Source organism: Labrus bergylta, chromosome 1 (assembly GCF_963930695.1).
Source record: "Labrus bergylta chromosome 1, fLabBer1.1, whole genome shotgun sequence".
Classification (NCBI taxonomy): domain Eukaryota; kingdom Metazoa; phylum Chordata; class Actinopteri; order Labriformes; family Labridae; genus Labrus; species Labrus bergylta.
The window spans coordinates 6370761-6389557 of NC_089195.1; the positions used below are offsets into that span (position 1 = coordinate 6370761).

Below are 18797 nucleotides of genomic sequence, written 5' to 3' on the forward strand. Positions count from 1 at the left end.
AAGCAGGGAATTGTTGCTTGAGGAATAATCTTAATTGCACATCTTTCTGGCAAAACATGAGACTTAAGTGGGCTGATATGGTTCAATTCCAAGAGTCAAAGCTTTGTATTGAACAGCAAAATCTGGTTCCTTGATGTAACTTTAGAGCAACCTTGAAAATAAAAAATATTATTATTAAATATTAAGTAATAATTCATTATGGTTTTTAATTATTACATGTAATGTTGTACTCTGTTGCAGATGGACGAGTTCTACTGCTGTATAAATGTACTGTGGTATTTATGTTTCACAGCACTGTGAAGCCCAAATACAATTCCCACTAGAACAATTAAGTGTATTCTAATCTTAATGTTTCATGCAAATGTAACCTACTTGATCCTTAGTGTGACACGACATCTTCACTCACTTGTTCACTTTTGTTTTCCCCCTCATAATTTCTGATATTTTCAGAAACCTTTCATCCATTAGTGATGTAAACCTTCTTATCTTATTTTCTTATCTTCTTCATGATTTGTGTAACATCTTAAACAAATAACCGTTCGTACAGTCTTAAAACTCAATAAAACAATCAGTATATTGTTCAGCCTGTAATTAATTCCCTGTCTTCTTTAAGGTCAAACATTGAAAGGTTGAATAAATAGTTAGTAGACTGGTGTTTTTACCCTTCATGATGATGGTGGTGATGATGATGATGATGGTGGTGGTGGTGCTGCGGGCCGATGAAGCGCCGACACTTAAAAAGCTCACTTCCCATAGCCTCTCCCAAGAAGTCCCCAGGCCGCGGCAAACATGTGGGCTCCTGAGGCCCCTGGACCATCTGTGAGGGATTGATATCAGGAGGCTGCTGTTGAGGTTCCGCCCCCTCAGGCCGAGCAGACACAGAACAAGTGTCCATCATCCTCATCCGGCCTTCTAAAGACGTCGATGCCCCCATGACTGCAGAAGTATCTGGGTTAAAGGGAAGGCCCTTTGTCTTAGTTCCGCCCCCTGAACCACTTGGTCCCGCCCCCTGATTTGGCCCCTCGCAGAGTGCCTCTCCCGCCTTCCTCTTCCTGGACTCCATCTGCTCCCTGTGCTCTTTCTGCTGCCCACCCTCTGCGGCTGACCGGCTCCCCTCTTCTTCATCCTCTTCATCATCATCATCATCATCCTCCTCATCGTCCTCTTCTTCATCCTCCTCCTCCTCTTCCTTTAAGGCCTCACTATCCGCCATGTCGTCAGAGTGCAACTCACTGCCGGGGCTGCCGGCTGATTGGCTGGCTCTGCTGGAGGCGGCCTCGTTACTGGAAGCCTCGCTGCGTCCACTGCTGCTGCCCGGTCCACTGCTGCCCTCCTCCACGCTGTTCGCCGTCTCATCAGAGCTGCCCTGCATCGACTCCTGAGAACACAACAGATGCACACAAATCTTACAACCCCTTCAGTGTAGCAGTCAGTAACAAGTCAAAGTTGTGTTTCCTATTCCTGATCTTTAAGATTGTTTTTACATTTTGTTCAGGCCAAAAGCTTATCAAATGTCCCACATGCCCTGTGCCAGTTTGACAGCTAAACTTCAAAATCAAGCGGCCAATACATAACTTCCGTTTTATTCCGCTATTTTCTTTTATCGACTGTCCCCTCCGCTTCTAAATTGCCTTTCACTCGAATGGAGTTTCTGATCAAAGATTTCTTATTTTCTCCAGGATTTCCAGATAACCTCAGACTTCAAAAGACTTCATAACAGTGTTCAAACAAGCTTAAAACAGCTCCCTTTTTTGTTTTCATTAACAAAAACATAACTCAAAGTATTATGTGTGCATCAGCAAATGTGTATCAACGGGATATAAAAAAGTACTGAGTAATAGCGCCGAAAGGCAAAAAAAATACAAAAACAAAAAATAAAACATCAGTATTCATATCAGTTTGAAAGACGTGAGTGTGTACCTCTGTGTCCGACAGCCTCTGCTGGCTCCTTTTGCTGCCCGTCATCATCTGGTCATCCATCTCCATGTCGCTGCCTCCGCTGTGTTGAGTGTCGCTGTTGTCGCTGCTGTCTGGACTGGCAGCCGGGGAACCTGACAACAGAGGACAGATTGAGAACCAGGAAGCAGACTTTATCTGTTACATTGACAGGACGTCCAATTGGAGGTGGTCTCTGGATACTTTAAACCCTGGACCAGAGCACATGTGGTGCTGGACTACCTCTGCTGTGATCATTTCTTTTGTTTGTGTTATTCTGTGTCTTTGATGTTTCATATGGTTCATTCAGACAAACAATAATATTTGTTTAATATTAATAGCCAATATAATACACAAACACTAATATCACACATACCGTTATTACTTGAATTGTAGTTATAATTCTATCCTATTCATTGTTGTTGCTGCTCTGTTTGTTTCTATCCGTCTCTCTTTCTGCATCTCCCTCTATCCACTCTCAACCCAAACACAGTTTCTGCTGAAGGCTGTTCAACATGAGTCTGGTTCTGCCTCTTTTCCTTACCACTGTCACTTTGCTGAATGTTGCTCAGTGCTGTTCTCAATGATGGATTAATGTAGGGTCTTTAATACAACATAAGTACAGTTCAGACCTGCTCTTTTTATAAAGTGTCTTGAGAGAACATTTGTCATGAATTGGGGCTATACAAATAAAATATAGATTGATTGATGAGAAGTTATGGATGCAGTGGTATAAGAGTATCCTTTGAAGAGAGTGAAGTCACTGCTGTTTCTCTTTAAAAAATCTTCTTTAACAAACAGGTCGATCTCTGTAATGTGATCAGACACGTAGGACAACTATAAATAACAAAATGTCTACTTAGTAAATAGTAGTCCGTGTTTCCTACTTTACTCCTATACTTCTATTCACCAACATTTCAGAAATTATGATGTTTTTACTCGATTAAACAGCTAAGTGGTACACTTACAGATTAAATTATTAATTGTTGCTGATAATGAAAAAAACAAAAACAAATAAAAATGACGCATCAGGTTTGATATTGCTGGTTTGATAAAATAAAAAAGGTTGAAAGCTACCTAGCAGTATAGAATAAGGACTATGAACAGAACTATGAACACTGTGTAATTGCTAATTGTATTGAAGAGCAAGTCCAGTCATTTGTTTGTGGAGCTCTCTCAGCGTCCACAATTACCTTTCTTGTTGCCCATGGGGATGTTGGTGTTGAGCAGGGAGGCGAAGGAGCTCTGTTTGGAGAGCTGGGCCTTCGCTGCCAGGGCGTTATTCCACAGAGCTTTGATCAGCATGGAGGCCAGGTACAACGTCTGAAGAAGGAGGAGAGGAACAATTATAAGTTTATCTTTATGAAGCAACACATTGCTTGCTTTTCAGACTGTGTGTGTGTGTGTGTGTGTGTGTGTGTACCTGCTCAGTGTGTGCACTCGGGTGCAGGCCTGACACCAGGTTGAGGACGTGTCTGAGAGGCACTGGGTCCAGGTTTTTGATGAGTGAGGGGAAAAGGTCATGGATGTAACGGCTGCAGTGTTTAAGCTAAAAGAAAGAAACAAAATCAGAGTTAGTAATGAATTTAAAATCACATGATGAGAGCAGAAAGCACAGAGATATGTCTTTGTACTCAAAATAATATAGTTCAAACAAGAACTTTAATCCCATTACTACAACAATTTAATCATTTTTAATTTGAATTTATTTATTTAACAAGGACAATAAAATTTAACATAGTTTCACTACAAAGTATGAAACTGATGGGCTAATTTCCAACTCGTGTCGCTAGTTGGGCCTTTAATTTAATTTACATTCATCTTCCGCTATATCTACTGGAACCCACAATAAGAACCATCATGTACACAGCTTAACATCCCGATTTAAACATTTACAAATGTGTGAATGTGTGTGCACTGTAATTAATTAAAGAAAGCAGAAATTAAAATGTTGAAATAATTTGAAAATTAACAGACATAAAAATAAAAAAATATATAATAACTCCAAGTACACAAGTCAGCGAACACTTCCTTTTTCATCTGTGGCCTATCACAGTTAAAGTATCCCAATAAACGGTGAGTTGATGGTGGAGAATAAAGTTGTGAGTCTGTGGTTCCTCACCTGCGCTGCAGCCCAAATACAGTCCACATGCTGCGTGCTGAGTCGGCCCTCTGCAGCCAAGAAGTTCAGGATCACTTGGCACTGTTTAATGATCTGGAAACACAAACACACAATTTAGATCAGCTGTGGAGAGAAAAAATAAAATGGCCAGCCCATCTGGATACTGGTGCAAAGAGGTCTATAATGAATAGAAATACATCGCATTGCTTTTTAACAAAAAATGACTGCAACGTGTTTTTATAGTTTTACAGTCCGTTTATTTCACTGGATGAAAAGGTCTCACCTCTATGTGCAAATTTGGCCCGAATATGTGTTCCACCACATTGTTGTGAATCAGCCAGTCAGCGAGCTCCTTTGCTATTGACCTGCAAGGATCAGGGGAAATCAGAAAACAGAAAGAGGAATACACAGATTTAAGTTTTATTAAGGTTTATTTAAAAATGCAATTACAGTCATTTCATTTTGCCATTATACATTTACTTGTTACATGTTTAATTTTAAAATCTGGCATCATGACAACCGTTCTTCTAACATGTACACTTTGTCCAAAGAGGGGCCAAAAGTGGACATAAACTAAGTTCCTAACAGGAGCTTTACGAGTAAATTGATTCTAAATAGATTCATAGATTCTAAATAGATCTTTTGACATCTTCAGGTATCTGATCTATTTCACTTACGTTTCTGTATCCGACACCAGAGACTCGTTGTTGCAGACATCATTAAAGGTATGGAGTTGGTTCTGAGGAAACACAGGCAAACATATTCAAGAAGTGAAGAAATAGCGTCTGAGAAAACCTTGGTGTTAATAAGAACTCTGGAAGCGCTGGGAAAGCAGACAAAGTACAGTAATAAACACAGATCTAGTGAGTTGAGAATAGGTTTCCTTTTTTAAACATCACCCTAAACCATAACATCCTATAATATGATAACATTTATTCATCAAACAGTTCTAACCTGAAGAAATGTGTTTTTATTTTTCTTGATAATGTGAGTACGAGACTCCTGCAAAGATAAGATTCTAATGGCATGAAGTTGAGATAGTCAGTGCAGATGGTGACAGAGATGAAAAGACAGAAACAGAAGTGCAGACCAGACTAAAAAGAACGTTATAGAACCATTACAGAGCTCTTTCTTAGGACAGTTGCTTGATGAAACAGTTGAAATATCTGGATTAGCCTAACATAGGGAAGTAATGGTGCCCGAGTAAGTTCGTTGATGTTTGTTTGGACTCACAGTGATCTGGCTGAGTCCTGCCAGCCTCATGGTGAGCGTGGGGGACATGAAGTATTTGAAGGCAAGGTCCAGGCTCTCCTTGTCAAAACACAAAGCGCTGTCCAGAGGCTCCTTCACCGTGCTCCACATCAGGTCGGCCATGTTACGTGCTGCGCTCTGCCGCAGCTCCTGATCAGACAGCTTACACAGATACCTGCAAGACAAAAATTAATAGATGCACAATACATTTAGAGCTGTAAAATTGACTTTTCGAGTCATAGAGCAGGAGGATGAACACACAAATGATGGGAATATATGCCCCCATATTAAATGAGATATTTTCATCAACGACTACCCTTCTTTTTTTTTTTTTCCTATCTCAGCAGGAAGAATATTTAAATCACTTAATCAAAATTTCAGTGATATTTGAAAAAACAGTCCAACTTTCTGTAATGGCAAAGTGTTTTAAAGAAAAATTCCATAAAGAAACTGATGATCATAATAATTTTCTCCCTCTGATTAAAAAATGTTAACCAGCAAAGAGCCAACAGCACTAAAGAATGAGTCTCAACGGTGTATTGGTCTACGCTGGTCGATGGAGTTTTCTTTATTTTGACTTTTTATGCTTTTATACACCTTCAGCTTTCCTCTGCTCTGAATCCACAGTGATATACCTAACCCCAAACTTTGAAGTCAAAAGCTAGAGGGCTCTTGTATTTTTAGCCTCTTTGCCTCTGGTGTGTGATGCCCTTTATAGTTCTGTCGAGCTGATGAAGCCGGATGACAAAGAATATTCTCCTCCACAGCGCAGTGTAGGCAACACTCAGGCGAAGCAGACATGTGAAACAAACAGGCAAAGGTAGCTCCTTGACAACAATATTACACGTAGAATAACTAAGGGGACTATTCTGAGAACATATTGACAGGAGGGTGTTATAATTAAATAACACTGAAAAATCAAGGACAAGGTTAAACATCGTCTCTAAATAAAAAATAAATAAAAAAACATTAGTGATAGAGTTGCTGAGAAAGTGTCCCTGTTTTAAAAATGTATATAAAATATGTTTTCTTTCAACCTGGACCAACTCTGTAAATACATGTAAAAATAAAGAATAAATACAAAACATAGGAAATGTGTGTGTGTATTGCAGAGTAAAACATAAAATAAAATAATGTTTGCTAAGTAAGCCATTAGATCTTCTGCAATCATCAACACTTCTATTTGCTATTTCCTTTCCTTCTAAATTCAGAAAAAATAGAGAAACTTTTTGTGGCATTGAGTGTGTGGGCTTGTCCTCTCAATACTTCTTTTCTTTTTGTACCATGGTGTGACAACAATGTCTTAAAGATCTCATTACTGTTCAACATTGTAATAGAAAACACATCATCTCTAAGTCTTGTTTTTATGAACGGAGAAAATGTGGAAAAGGGATTAAATGAGCATTTTGTTTCCACGCCAGCTCTCAGACATTCGACAGGCAGCAGACCATCAGTCATTGTATTCGACGGGTGTGTTTGAATCTTATTAGTAAGACAGCAGCAGACCATCAGCCTCTCTGCGTCACATGACTGAACACTGCCTCTACTCGGGTCATGTGAGGAGAGGTTCACTTGAGGCCTGGCAACCGTTACCACGGCAACGGATACTCTACCTAGCAACACACGTATGTCACTTTGGTGTTTGGGGGAGAGAGCGCGAATGAGCGAGGTGCACCGAGCGAGTGAGAAACGGAGAGACAGAGAAGGAGGGGCGAGAGCTCGGAGAGTAAATCAATCACGTCTGACTTCTACAGCTCAGACAGCAGAAAACCTCCTGACAATGATTTTTAAACTGTTTTCAAAGCAAGGTGTGTACTGTGCAGTATTTCAGATTTTAATATTTGACTGAAAATTATAACCCATATTAAGCAGACAATGATCTCGTTTTAAGTAGATGTCTAATTCATTCTGATTAGAATCTGAAAGTCACCATTACTCCTCTGCAGAAGCCTATATGTTTTCTGTCTAATTTATTTGAAGGAGATGTGGGATGCTTAGCTATTAGGAAGACAAGGTGTTCAAAAACTAGCAGCTTCTCAGTCATACACAAACCAGCCACAATATAAGACCTGAGGCAATGTGCAGGAGCTCTGAGTTACACCATGGCTGTATCCATGGCTGCAGACGCTGATTTTATTTCATGTATTAACAAAAATATGCATTTTGTGATCCTGTGTATAGTCAGCTATATAGTAGATACATTTCCAATTACCCACTGATGATTGTTTTATAATTGTATGGGTTAGTTAAGTGTAAATCAAATCCCCTCTCTGGGTCCTCCTAAGCCTTTATTGCTTTAAATTAATGAGGCACTAAATAGAAAATCAGGCACCCCAGGTATTCATGCATTATATTATTTTTTTTCATTTTTCAAATTGTATGAGAGTATGGACTCAAACTTCACCCTCTACAACCAGAAACCTTTCATCACTATAAAACAGGGTCCTCAAAATAATACGACCAAAATCCTGTCAGGTGGCATTACTGCCACATAATAAAAACATACTACCTACCGGTACTTCATTCTGTGAGCTTTATTCATTCATGTTTTCTCAAATTAGTTTTCAAATGCATCAATAATCTCGCCCCTGAACCTCTTTCCAGATATGTTCAAAGACAGGTCAGTAGAGAGAGTAGCTAGGAACATGGGGAATAGAAACTAAGATTCAACACTGCAGGTTTCATTTGGACAATCAGCTGTAAACTTTGGAAGACATCACCAATAAAATCAATCCGAGAGATAAAATTTTTCAAAACAAAAGTTAAGTGCTGGCCAAAAACAAACTAGAGCTGTACTCATTTTTAGGTTGTTGTATTTTAAATAATTCATTTCATTTGGTTTGTATAATTTATGTACTGCTGTATTCACGTAAACCTTGCCAACACGGCAGGAGTTTTTTAAAATCCATCCCGATTTTGAATTCGGGCAGTATCACACACTTTAGGAGAATCCTAATCTCAAACATGCTCACACTACAAGATATGAAAATCTTTGCACATCACAGACTCCAGGATTTCTGTAAGATTATCGTGCCCGACGGAGGAACTCACCACCTCGCGTGATCTCACGTAAACACTGGAGCTGGCGGTTAAATGTGCTGTTATTGGCGTAATGCTTTGTGCATATAAAAATAGGTTTTGGGTGAAGAAATGTCTGGGGAGACACGGACAACATGGCTCATATATTCTTCAGTGAGAGCTGGAGGTCAGATTGTAATTATGAGCATTGCAGTTGTCAAGCGCACCTGTGCGGGTTGCCTCCTGCCGCCGTTCACCACTACTGCACTTATAACTGTCCTCCCTCGTCTCTCTCTGTGATTGGCACACACGGCTTCTGACACACCCTTTCATGACGTAATCGTCAAAATCTTAAATCCTAAATATCTGGCTCTGATTTATGGCTGTAGATTATGTCTCATATGGTTTCAATGTGGTTTGCTATTTATTGACGTGTTGTGTATTCTGATTGTACTGTCGATATTATTTGTTGTGTGTTTGAATTGTCCAGGTTGAGAATGAGCTTCCCTGTTGGGGATTAATATCGTTTACTAATCTAACAGAAAGATATATCTATGTTGGGATCATTGCCTTAAAGATGTCTGACACTTAGACCTGTCCTTACCAACAATCAATGAACACTGTGACTGGGAGTCAACTCACCGTATTACATGGGTGCGGAACGGTATGATGTGCTGCATGACTGCAGGAATGTGCAACCATATCCGGATCTGTAGGCAGAACCAAAAACATTTATTTAACAACACATGAAATCACAGCAGATAATTAACATCTGTTGCTTTTAATATTACATTTATCTCAGTTTATTAAGAACATCCATCTTAAACTAAAGCAATTTTAACTGAATCAGAAATGTACTGTATTTATAGAGCCCCTTTCAAAAACCAAGTTACAGAGAGCAGAATAAAGGTCAGGTCATCAAATCAAAGATTAAGAATGAACAAATATCATCAATTAAATCAATTTATAAAAGAAAAAAAACCTGGAAAAATGATATGATGTAATCTCAGGAAAGGCTCTCCGATATAATTTGATATTCTCTGCACAATATTTGGATCAATGAGGATACACTGATCAACATTAGGTAGAAAAAAAAACCAACGGTACCACTTCATTAATAACTTAATGAAATTGTTAAAACAAAAATAGAAGAATTACCCAGGTATTCGTAATAAACTATTCAACAGAAGGAACTACACTTTCACTTACATCCACCTCAATAGTTCATATCTGAGCCTTTATATTCAAAAGGAGTTTTCCCAAACAGATGCTCCCTGAATGTGAAGCAGCATTTGGGTTGGTGGACTCACGTTTGAGACGATGGTGATGAAGGCGTGGGCGATGGGGAAGGGGAGGCTCTCGGGAGTGCCCGACTCGAAGCACTCCTTCATCAGAGAGAGGCCGTGCTTCCCGCAGAACAGACAAACGTAGCGCAGCAGGTGCAGAGGCACCTCCACATCCTGGTGGATGAGAGGAAACATCGTCAGGTTCATAAAGTCAAACACTTGTAACGCATTAACAGAAGCTGATTTGTGTTTTGTTTTGTTGTAAAAACATCTCAGAAGTGGAAGGACTGTTGAACTTGTAATTCTCTGCATCAACAGGTAAGTGTTGTTAAAACTAACAAAGTTTTAACAGAATGAAACTCAAAAACCATCTGGGTTCATATGGACACAAGATCGAGCAATTTTACACTTAGTATCAAAATCTGTAAAAAAAACAACCTGTGTGCCTTAAATTTACTGTCAGAGTGATTCTCAAGGATATCTCGAGGGATGCAAGTTAATGAGCACATCATGGGTCAAATCAACATGAGCCCTACATGAAGACTTTGAATGATATGTTCACCTGACACTAATTGTTGAGAATTCAGATGATCTAATGTCACATCTCTGATACAGAGGGTGGCAGTATGCACCGGAAAAATGTTACATACAAATACATTTGGCATGATGGAAATACAACACTGTTAATGGGAATCTGCCCAGTCAGTCTGAGCATTAATTAATCTGAACTTTTAATTCTGGTTGTCCCGTGTAAGAAAGTGAAGCCTGGTAGTTTTTCTCTCCAGCTCCATTATTCTTTCATTTTTCTTACAGCCGGTAATTAAATTCCTCCCCAAAGCTCACCCACTCCTGAGCAGAAATTAAAACTTCATTACAGTTGGAAGGTAAAAAACTGTGGAGCGAGCAGGTTATCAGGGGACACATTAAAGGTCTCAGGAGGACACTGACTCCATCGGCAGGAAACCAAACCATACCCAATAAAACGCAACTCCCCCTGCTCCGCTCTTTTACTACTTTTATCAAACATAGAAGCCAAAAACCCAAAAACCCCTTGAAACAAAGTTGAGAATCTCTGCATTCCTTGAAAAAAAAAAAATCATTCAAATCAATTCATCTCAGAATACAAAGAGCAGCATCAGGAGCACAGAGCGCGGAAACTCTGTTACTTTGAACCCAATGAGTTTCTGCACACTGTTATAACAAGTGCGTGAAAATCCAGAGACATTAAAAGAAAGGCAGGAATATAACGTTGAAAATACTCAACACACTGACGGGCATGAACCAGAAATATGAAATAAGGTTTTAATGATCAAAACTGTTTGCTGTGGTAAGTAATTAAACACATGAATTCCTCTTCCATGGAAACATCTAACAGAAGTCTTTTTATCATCGCTTTCTTGTGAAAATAAGTCGAGACAAAGCAACATGCCTCTTTGGTATTACATCTTCTGAGTAATATTTGTAAGCCTCTACTGATTACATGAAACTTATCGTAACACTCGAGCTGATCTGACGCTTTTAAGCACCAAAATGAAATGTTACAGTTTTTACAGTATCCTGTGTAAACCTGGTTCTCACACTGTTTCTACACATCATTTGGGTATGATAACTTTGTCTCTCTCTGCCATTCCAAACATGTCTGTACCCTGCATCTAATTGTCATCCTCGCCCCTGCAGCATAGCTGTTGGGTTATGGCAGGCAGCCTGTTTGTGCAGACTTTTGCCACAAAAATGACCAAATTACATCAGCATAAGAATATGACAACAGGAACTAATCTCAAGTTTTAAGCCTCTCGCAGACAATGGTGAATGAATTCACTGAGTACATTATGAAGTGTGGGTTGTTGAGAGATTAGGTCCTGCTGAAAGTGTCAGGTGACTGACAGGAAGTACTGCCTTGGTAAAATGACGAAGATATATTGCTTACGTTCATGTCGCAGAAGGAGCCAAGGATGTTGCTTTCATGAGCAGATATGTCCTGGAAAAAACAGACATAGCAATTTCAGGGTCATAGACAATAAGTATGATAAAAACCTTTACAAGTTCTGTTTAGTTAATGAATTCAGAGGTTCATTTTATTTATTTATTTTTAAGACAATGAACATTATTCAAGGTTTCTGAAAAGGTGCTAGTGGTAAAAAGCTGGTAAAAACATTTTTTTGTTTAATAACAGTTTATTTTTAAAGGATGTTGAAACAAATGTGTTTTTATATCTTCACATTTATACATTTACATTAAAATTGAAGAAACAGACTTATTTAGAATAAATACAGCATTATAGACACTCATCTTAAGAACATTTGAAATCCAGAGGGGAATCATCAGGGCCCTCTTCAGGATGGGGTATGTAAAGGGTTAATAAAAGAGGACAATATGTCACCCTATCAGAATTTTCCATCTCTGCTGTTGCCAGCTCTCTGATTGGTGCTCCCACTATATTACAGAGGGCCTTGTTAACCTAATTCAATGCAAGAATAATTTAAAATGACAGCAAAATTGACCAATCACTTCCATCTTAGTGGGCGGGCTTTGATATCGTTAACTTTATGACATGTTACTGTGGAGGACAAAGAAGCCCATTTTTTAATAACAGTTTTCTGGATGAACTTTTAATGAAAAGTTGGAGTGAATTTGTCAAACAAAGACCTACGCCTGAGCTTAATTTTGCACAGACTAAATGCTTTTGAGAGGCCTTTCAATTCAAGCAATTAGTGATACCTGTGGTGGATTTCATTTTCAAGTGATTAAATGTGATCATCAAAGTAAGTTACTTAAAATCTCTGACTCTACCGAGCAAACAATTTTATTCCAGCTCCTGCTGTCTCTGTTTTATTAAAGTTTATTTTGGAAAACATTATACTGAATTGTAACTCATTGGAGGTGGGGGGAAAAATCGATACAGCATAGTATCGCGATATTTTGTGTGGCGATATTATATTGATTCATGGCCACCAAGTATCGATATATATTTTTTTATTATTAAAAGACAAGAGACAATACACAAGAGAGAATTACAGTGAGCACAGGCCAGAAAAGGGGTTCATGTTTCATATTCATGTTTTATGTGTGTGGATGTGTGTGTGTGTAATTAAGTGTTTAATAGACTCTCTGGTGAGGAGTATGAAGATTTTTTGAAAAAAAAAAATACCAACAGTTCAGATTGTGAAGTTAATGCAAAACAAACTTCCCTTTTCCCCACAACTCAGCAGAGCGTCTGTCATGTTCCGAAAAGCAAACTGTCGAGGATGAGCACTAGACGCCAATCGATACACAGACGTGTATGTCTGGCGGACTACATACTATCCATATGACAGTGACATCACAGTCTATTACCTGATAGCCACGATGTCCCTGCTGCTGGTGTGATCGTTCATTGTTTTTTTGTTAGAATTGCACAAAATGAAGTGTCTGGGCAGTTTTATAGTTGACTTAGAGGGCTTGGGGCATGAAATGATCCTTAAATTATCAGGAGTGCATATACAAAAATGTTGTTGTTTTTTTTTTTCCTCACCTCTATTGTGGGGTGTGTGTTGTGTTTATAGGCTGTGTAGAGGGGGAACTGGATCTGGAAGATCTTGGCAGCACACAGCAGCAGTTTCTCCCTCTCCTCTGTGCTCCAGGAGCTAAATGGGTCCAGGCTGTCACTGCTGCTGTTTGCGCCAACACCACCACCCCCAGAACCACTGCTGCTCTCCCCAGGCCCCAGTGCTTCCATTTGGGCTTCACATGACTGGCTGGCCCCTTGACCCGGACCCTGGCCCTGGTTCTTGTTCTGATTCAGGTCGATGGCGTCTGCATCCTCTTCAGCAGAGTCTCTCTCTACATTCACAGGTTCGTCCTCTCCGGGTGAGGACGGCTGAGGGAGGGGTCCAGGTGCAGCCTCATCCCCTCTCCATTCAGCTTTCTCTGTCTCAGACACGCCCACTTTGTGGGTGTGGTCCTGGACCCTGCAGAGGCGTTCTCTCAGGCTGCTGATCTGAGCAATGACCAGGTTGATGAGTGCGTAGACCAGCTGGTTAAAGACCTCCAGGTGCTTGTACTCCTTGAAGCAGCAGAGACATTGTCTGAAGAAGAAGCAGAGTGTTAACTATACAATACACTTTAAAAATAAATCCCTCTAGTCATCATGACCACTAGATGTGTTACAATACATTGATTCTCAATTTTCAATTTTGTTTTGCAATTTAAGGGATATTTCTAGAAGTCGGACATAAGGCAGTTATCTTGGGCCCACAGCCCAAGCTGTTTTCACACATGCACACAAGAAAAATTCTTTGACATTTCAGACAGCCCCTGAACTATTCCTAATTGCTTATTCACATATGTCCTTTACAGCATGAGGTGTCTCCTGTCAGACAAGAGGGATGGGTCTCAGAAGGCAACACATGATGATGACATGATTTTGCTATGTGAAAAAAAACATACTGGCAAACAGAAAGGAGTCTGAAGCAGCTTCATTAGGCGCAAAAAGATCACTCTGGTTGTGCACTGGTCACATGATATAAAGATCATCCACTCCCACATGCTCACAGTGAATATTCCTGAATATTTCTTTCTATGTTCACACGTCGTCTAAACAGCAGAGTTGAAAAACAAAAACAGCTTTTTGCATTCACACATAAAGCTGACCCTCCAAACATCAAGTCATTTACAGTACAACAGGTAATAGGTGGAAGCTAATATTTGGTAACATTTTCAGGAGATTTGTGCATGTGTGAAGTCTTTAAACCACCACTATGATTTTGTAGCTAGGCAGCCTTGGGTTTGAAATCTAGGTATCAGAGTATTGACTTTTGGGGATCATATCGATATTTAGCATTTCTAATTTTAAAAAAAAAGTTGGGTTTTTTTTCAACATTGTTAACCTGGGCTGACTTGATCCATTTCAGAAATGGTTTTAATGTTCTAAATGTTGATCTTTTCTCTAATCATTGTCCAAATTCTGTATGACAATAGGTAAACTTAAAAACAAATTCAACTTTATTGTCACATTCTATATTGAAAGCACAAATGTTGATCTGTGGCTTCCTGCATTTTCCTCTGACTTCTACACAGATGGAAGAATAACACACTAACAAGTTCAGCACAGCAGGCTCAATAAAGCTTCCTTCATGCTCACATTTGAAGAAATGAGTCAGCAGTATTTGAAAGTTAAGGTCAGCGTCTTCCAAGTCCTCATCAGAAACTAAATATAAAAACATTCCAGCTGGATGAATAGAAAAACTTTTAACAATAGAGAGTCATCATCAGACCAGCTCCATGGCCTCTGACAGCCATGATTCTCCGTGCAAATCAACAGTCCAATATTTTAACAGATTTGGTTTTGGATATTTTTGAAGACAATAATAATAAGATAATTAATCATTTATTTCCATAGAACTGATTATTTCGGCTGCCAGGCTGTCAGGCAGGAAGGCTGGAGTGTTGCCCCTTTCTTCCCTGACTTCTCTCTGCTTCAGATCAGTTTCAAGATGGTTTTCCAAAACTTAGATAATAAATTAGATTTTATATTTTTCCCTTTTCTCATGGTTTCTAAAGACACACCTTTATTATAACCTGACAGTAGCAGGGGGTTCGAAAAAAGGCCAGACAAGAACTTCTAGTGATTAACTCCTGCTATCAGAAAGAGCAGAAGACGCGCTATTTGTCTGTGTGACTTTTCTCTTAAGTTCAACACTTTTTAAACATGGGCCATATTTTTCTATTTTTACATAAAATACGATGGGGGAGGGGGGGTCCTTTTTGGTCTATTTTTTTGTCATTGTATATTTCACATTGTGTAGGATCTAAACTCACCAAAGTCCAACTAAAGCGTAAAGAAACTAACTTATCAAAGCAGTGGAAACCAACAACTTCTGTGAAGTCTTAGGGCACACTCACACTAGGCAAAGTTGTCCTGTACCGTAAGCACAATTGTCCCCCCTCCCCATTCCCAATCCCCCGCTGGCATGCACTCACACTGCTCCAGGACTAACCGAGCATGAGCATGGTTACCTTTTGTACATAACGCCGTAATACAACATATGAATGGATTTAAGTGATCATGAAGCGTGCTCAGTTTACAAGACAGGCAGACTCAGAAGAGGATGCGCAGTCGAGTCCGTGTCCTCACATCGAAGAACAACACAGAGACATGACAGCTATACTTTACTGATTTTGTAGCTTATTTTGAGTCATTTTAGTCAGAAACAGCCATAATATTCCAGGATTTCTCCATAATGAAGGCTGACCACGTTATGTGTACGAGCTGCTCCACACCAATTGCCCCAAGAGGGATTAATAAAGTTGTTTGAATTGAATTGAATTGTGTTCATGCATGAACTGTCCCGTTCCAAAGCACACCTCTTCAAAGCATGCCACGGCCAAGGAGGTGTACCTTGCTTAAGCACAGATCGGAGTGGTCACACTGGTCAAATGAACTGGACTTTAGGGGTGAAGCGTGCTTGAAGCGTACTAATTGCCTAGTGTGAGTACGCCCTTAAGAGAACAATTTAAAGGTGAAATCTTTGCCAAAGAAAAAGACTCTCTCATTGAGAAAAGAATGCCTGCTTCTGCAGGGATACTTTCTTGATTATTTGTTGGACAGAACAAACAACCAATGGAATAATTAAAATCAGAGCCTGTCAGTTGCAAAAAACAAGAACATTTAGTGGATTTACTTTGATTGGTCATATTTGTTTGAAGTGATTATATTACAGTGATTATCGGCAGTTAGATGAAGCAATCTGCTGGAGCTTTATCTAAGCCTTTTTTCGTTATACACATTATGTCCCCAAGATGTGGAAATAGTGCCCAGGTTTGAAATATGTTAATGTCATTTTAAGAAGTGACAGACTTTAAACAAAAAGGTAAATATCTTTAGAGCTACAGGTCTTTGCAGTCTGAAGGAACCTAAAACTTCCAACTCTAAATAATAACAAAAGCTATTTCACAACCTGATCTAATCATGTTAACTTTGCAAATAGACTCAATGACAGATTTCAAATCCCAGCAGCACTGACCTCTGTGTCCAGGAGCTGATGTATCCGAGCACTCGCAGGGCATGTTCCTTCTTCAGCTGGAAGCCTCCTTCACTGCTGTCTGCATCCGATACTGAGGGAAGAGCAGGGGAAAGAACTGTTAGAGAACTGCTAGAAACATCTAGGAAAATTGACATTTTACATATTACTCTCCCAAGTTATCATCGTAATGCCTCCAATAGATTGGTGATTGTTTGAAAAGTTCAGTTCTGTCAACAACAAACACTGTTACAGGGCAAACTTGATCAAAGCCCACTGTAGGGCAAAACTTCTTTCCCTTGAAAAAAAATGTTTCATCAGTTGTAAAGTACAGACTAGAGTGAAGAATAATAAGCTGCCGAACAAAGGTCATCAAAATGTATATAAGGATATAAGTGGTGGAATTGCAGGGTGTCTCACGATACAATATGATACGCTTCAATACTCAAAACGTAATTAACAATTAGTTTCTACTATTCTGAAGCAATTCATCCAAAATGTCCTAAAATACATTTTTTTTAAATAGTTTCTTTGGTCCCAATCAAATTTTCAACAGCAGCCAGTTTGAGCCCCCCCCCCCCTTACACTTTACACATAGGGGGGATTTTTTTTAACTTTGAAGATTTAAACATACTATGAGCAGTTTTTATCTTGTTATAAAACAGATATTTGCATTTTAATTTGAATGCCTGTCATCAGTGCCACTGGTGTGATCGATATGATAATTAAAAGTCAGCAGGATGTTTCTCCTTCACTTTGAGATAGCCACTTGTGTATTAGTCATTAGTGTGTAATCAAAGTACAAGATACTGTCCCGCCTCGTCACCTCCCTGGACTCATGCAGGAATTTAATCATTTCTGCGCGATTCCCCCAATCTCATGCCCAAATTCAGGCCCTGTTGTACCGGGATTTGTCCCACGCCTAATGGATATTGATATAAGTGGATATTTCATTTTCCAACATCAAACTATTAAATACTGGCCCCAGACTGTAGTAGCTTTATTCCAAAGTTATAGTCAACTACTGACCTTCCAAGATCCAGTCACACCCAGTTTAAAAGAATGGCTGACCTGAATTTGACAGGTCAGGCAAACAAACTGAAGTAACTCAGACAGACCCCCCGCAAAAAAAGGAAAAATAAAACTCAATAACCCATCTTGGCTCGACAACAACTTTCATTCTTGACTAACTGAAACTCTTCCAGCTCTGAAGAACACATGCTCCTCTACTGCCTCAGAACCTGAGATGACTTTTTGTGTTCTAGGTGATAGTCCTTTACTCTACTTTGACGATGTTGTCTGGGAACAGACGCACAGGTGCCAACATTAAATCCAGTTTATGGCAGCAGCAGCTCATTGTGGATATAAATACAATGAGGGGGAGGACGTCTCCTGCACTGCGTGATCACACTGCTCGGCTAAGCAGTGACTGAAACGTTTAGACAGACTGGAGCTTTTTAAATATGAATGCTCCAGCTGTGATTCTAAAAATATCAAGTTCCACTAAAATGTGCTTTTCTGGAGACGGCAGATTACTGTAAAGAAGATCTGACACACCCAAAGCAACAAACATGTGAAAAAGATGCTGTTGATGACCTGCAATCAATTTAAGTGCAAAAAATAAATAAATTAGATTAGGAGTCAGTCAGACATGCTAACAGTGTACTTAGGGGCAGCCATGCAAGTTTGATCAACATAATGCTTCAACTCAAATGCAATGCTAGCGTTCCATGCTCATTCTTACTCAGCATGTAATGTTGTTTTAAAAAGTGCAAAACACAAAGTACAGGCAAGTATAACGTTATTTGAAGAGATCACAGAAGTTATTGTTGTTGATGTTGAGTTTCATAAGTCTGCGTTGTTTAAAAGTTTATGAGCTATTATGACAGACAGAAAAAAACAAAATGATGCCGTGCCGTCAACCCCTCACATGGCACACAAATGTTACAGTCGCAAATAAAAAGCAGGGGAACTGATGTTCACGTCACTCTATCAACAGTTTAAGTAACATTCTGAATTACCTATACTTAAAGTATATCTACTTTAAGGAATAAACAATCTGTATATGTAAATATTTTCATTCTATTGCCCATAAGCAGATTCACACTGTGTATAAACTAGAGCTGCACAGTAAATCTCATGTTCATCGTTATCGCAATTTGAACATTCACAATAAAAACATCTGAA

General features: G+C 39.3%; 1 protein-coding gene across 3 annotated transcripts in view; it reads right to left on the reverse strand.

Moving 5' to 3' along the window:
* The window catches only part of usp34 (ubiquitin specific peptidase 34), a 61336-nt gene that overhangs the window by 35783 nt on the left and 6756 nt on the right, over positions 1–18797 (reverse strand). For all 3 annotated transcript variants that reach the window (XM_020639589.3, XM_020639590.3, XM_020639588.3), the window contains exons 2-14: positions 16614–16704; positions 13124–13676; positions 11540–11590; positions 9637–9786; positions 8969–9036; positions 5291–5483; positions 4735–4796; positions 4341–4422; positions 4058–4150; positions 3359–3484; positions 3129–3258; positions 1921–2051; positions 663–1378 (exon numbers count right to left, since the gene is read on the reverse strand). In XM_020639589.3, the coding sequence (XP_020495245.2) occupies positions 663–1378; positions 1921–2051; positions 3129–3258; positions 3359–3484; positions 4058–4150; positions 4341–4422; positions 4735–4796; positions 5291–5483; positions 8969–9036; positions 9637–9786; positions 11540–11590; positions 13124–13676; positions 16614–16704 (2446 nt within the window). The remainder of the gene's footprint in view (positions 1–662; positions 1379–1920; positions 2052–3128; positions 3259–3358; positions 3485–4057; positions 4151–4340; positions 4423–4734; positions 4797–5290; positions 5484–8968; positions 9037–9636; positions 9787–11539; positions 11591–13123; positions 13677–16613; positions 16705–18797) is intronic.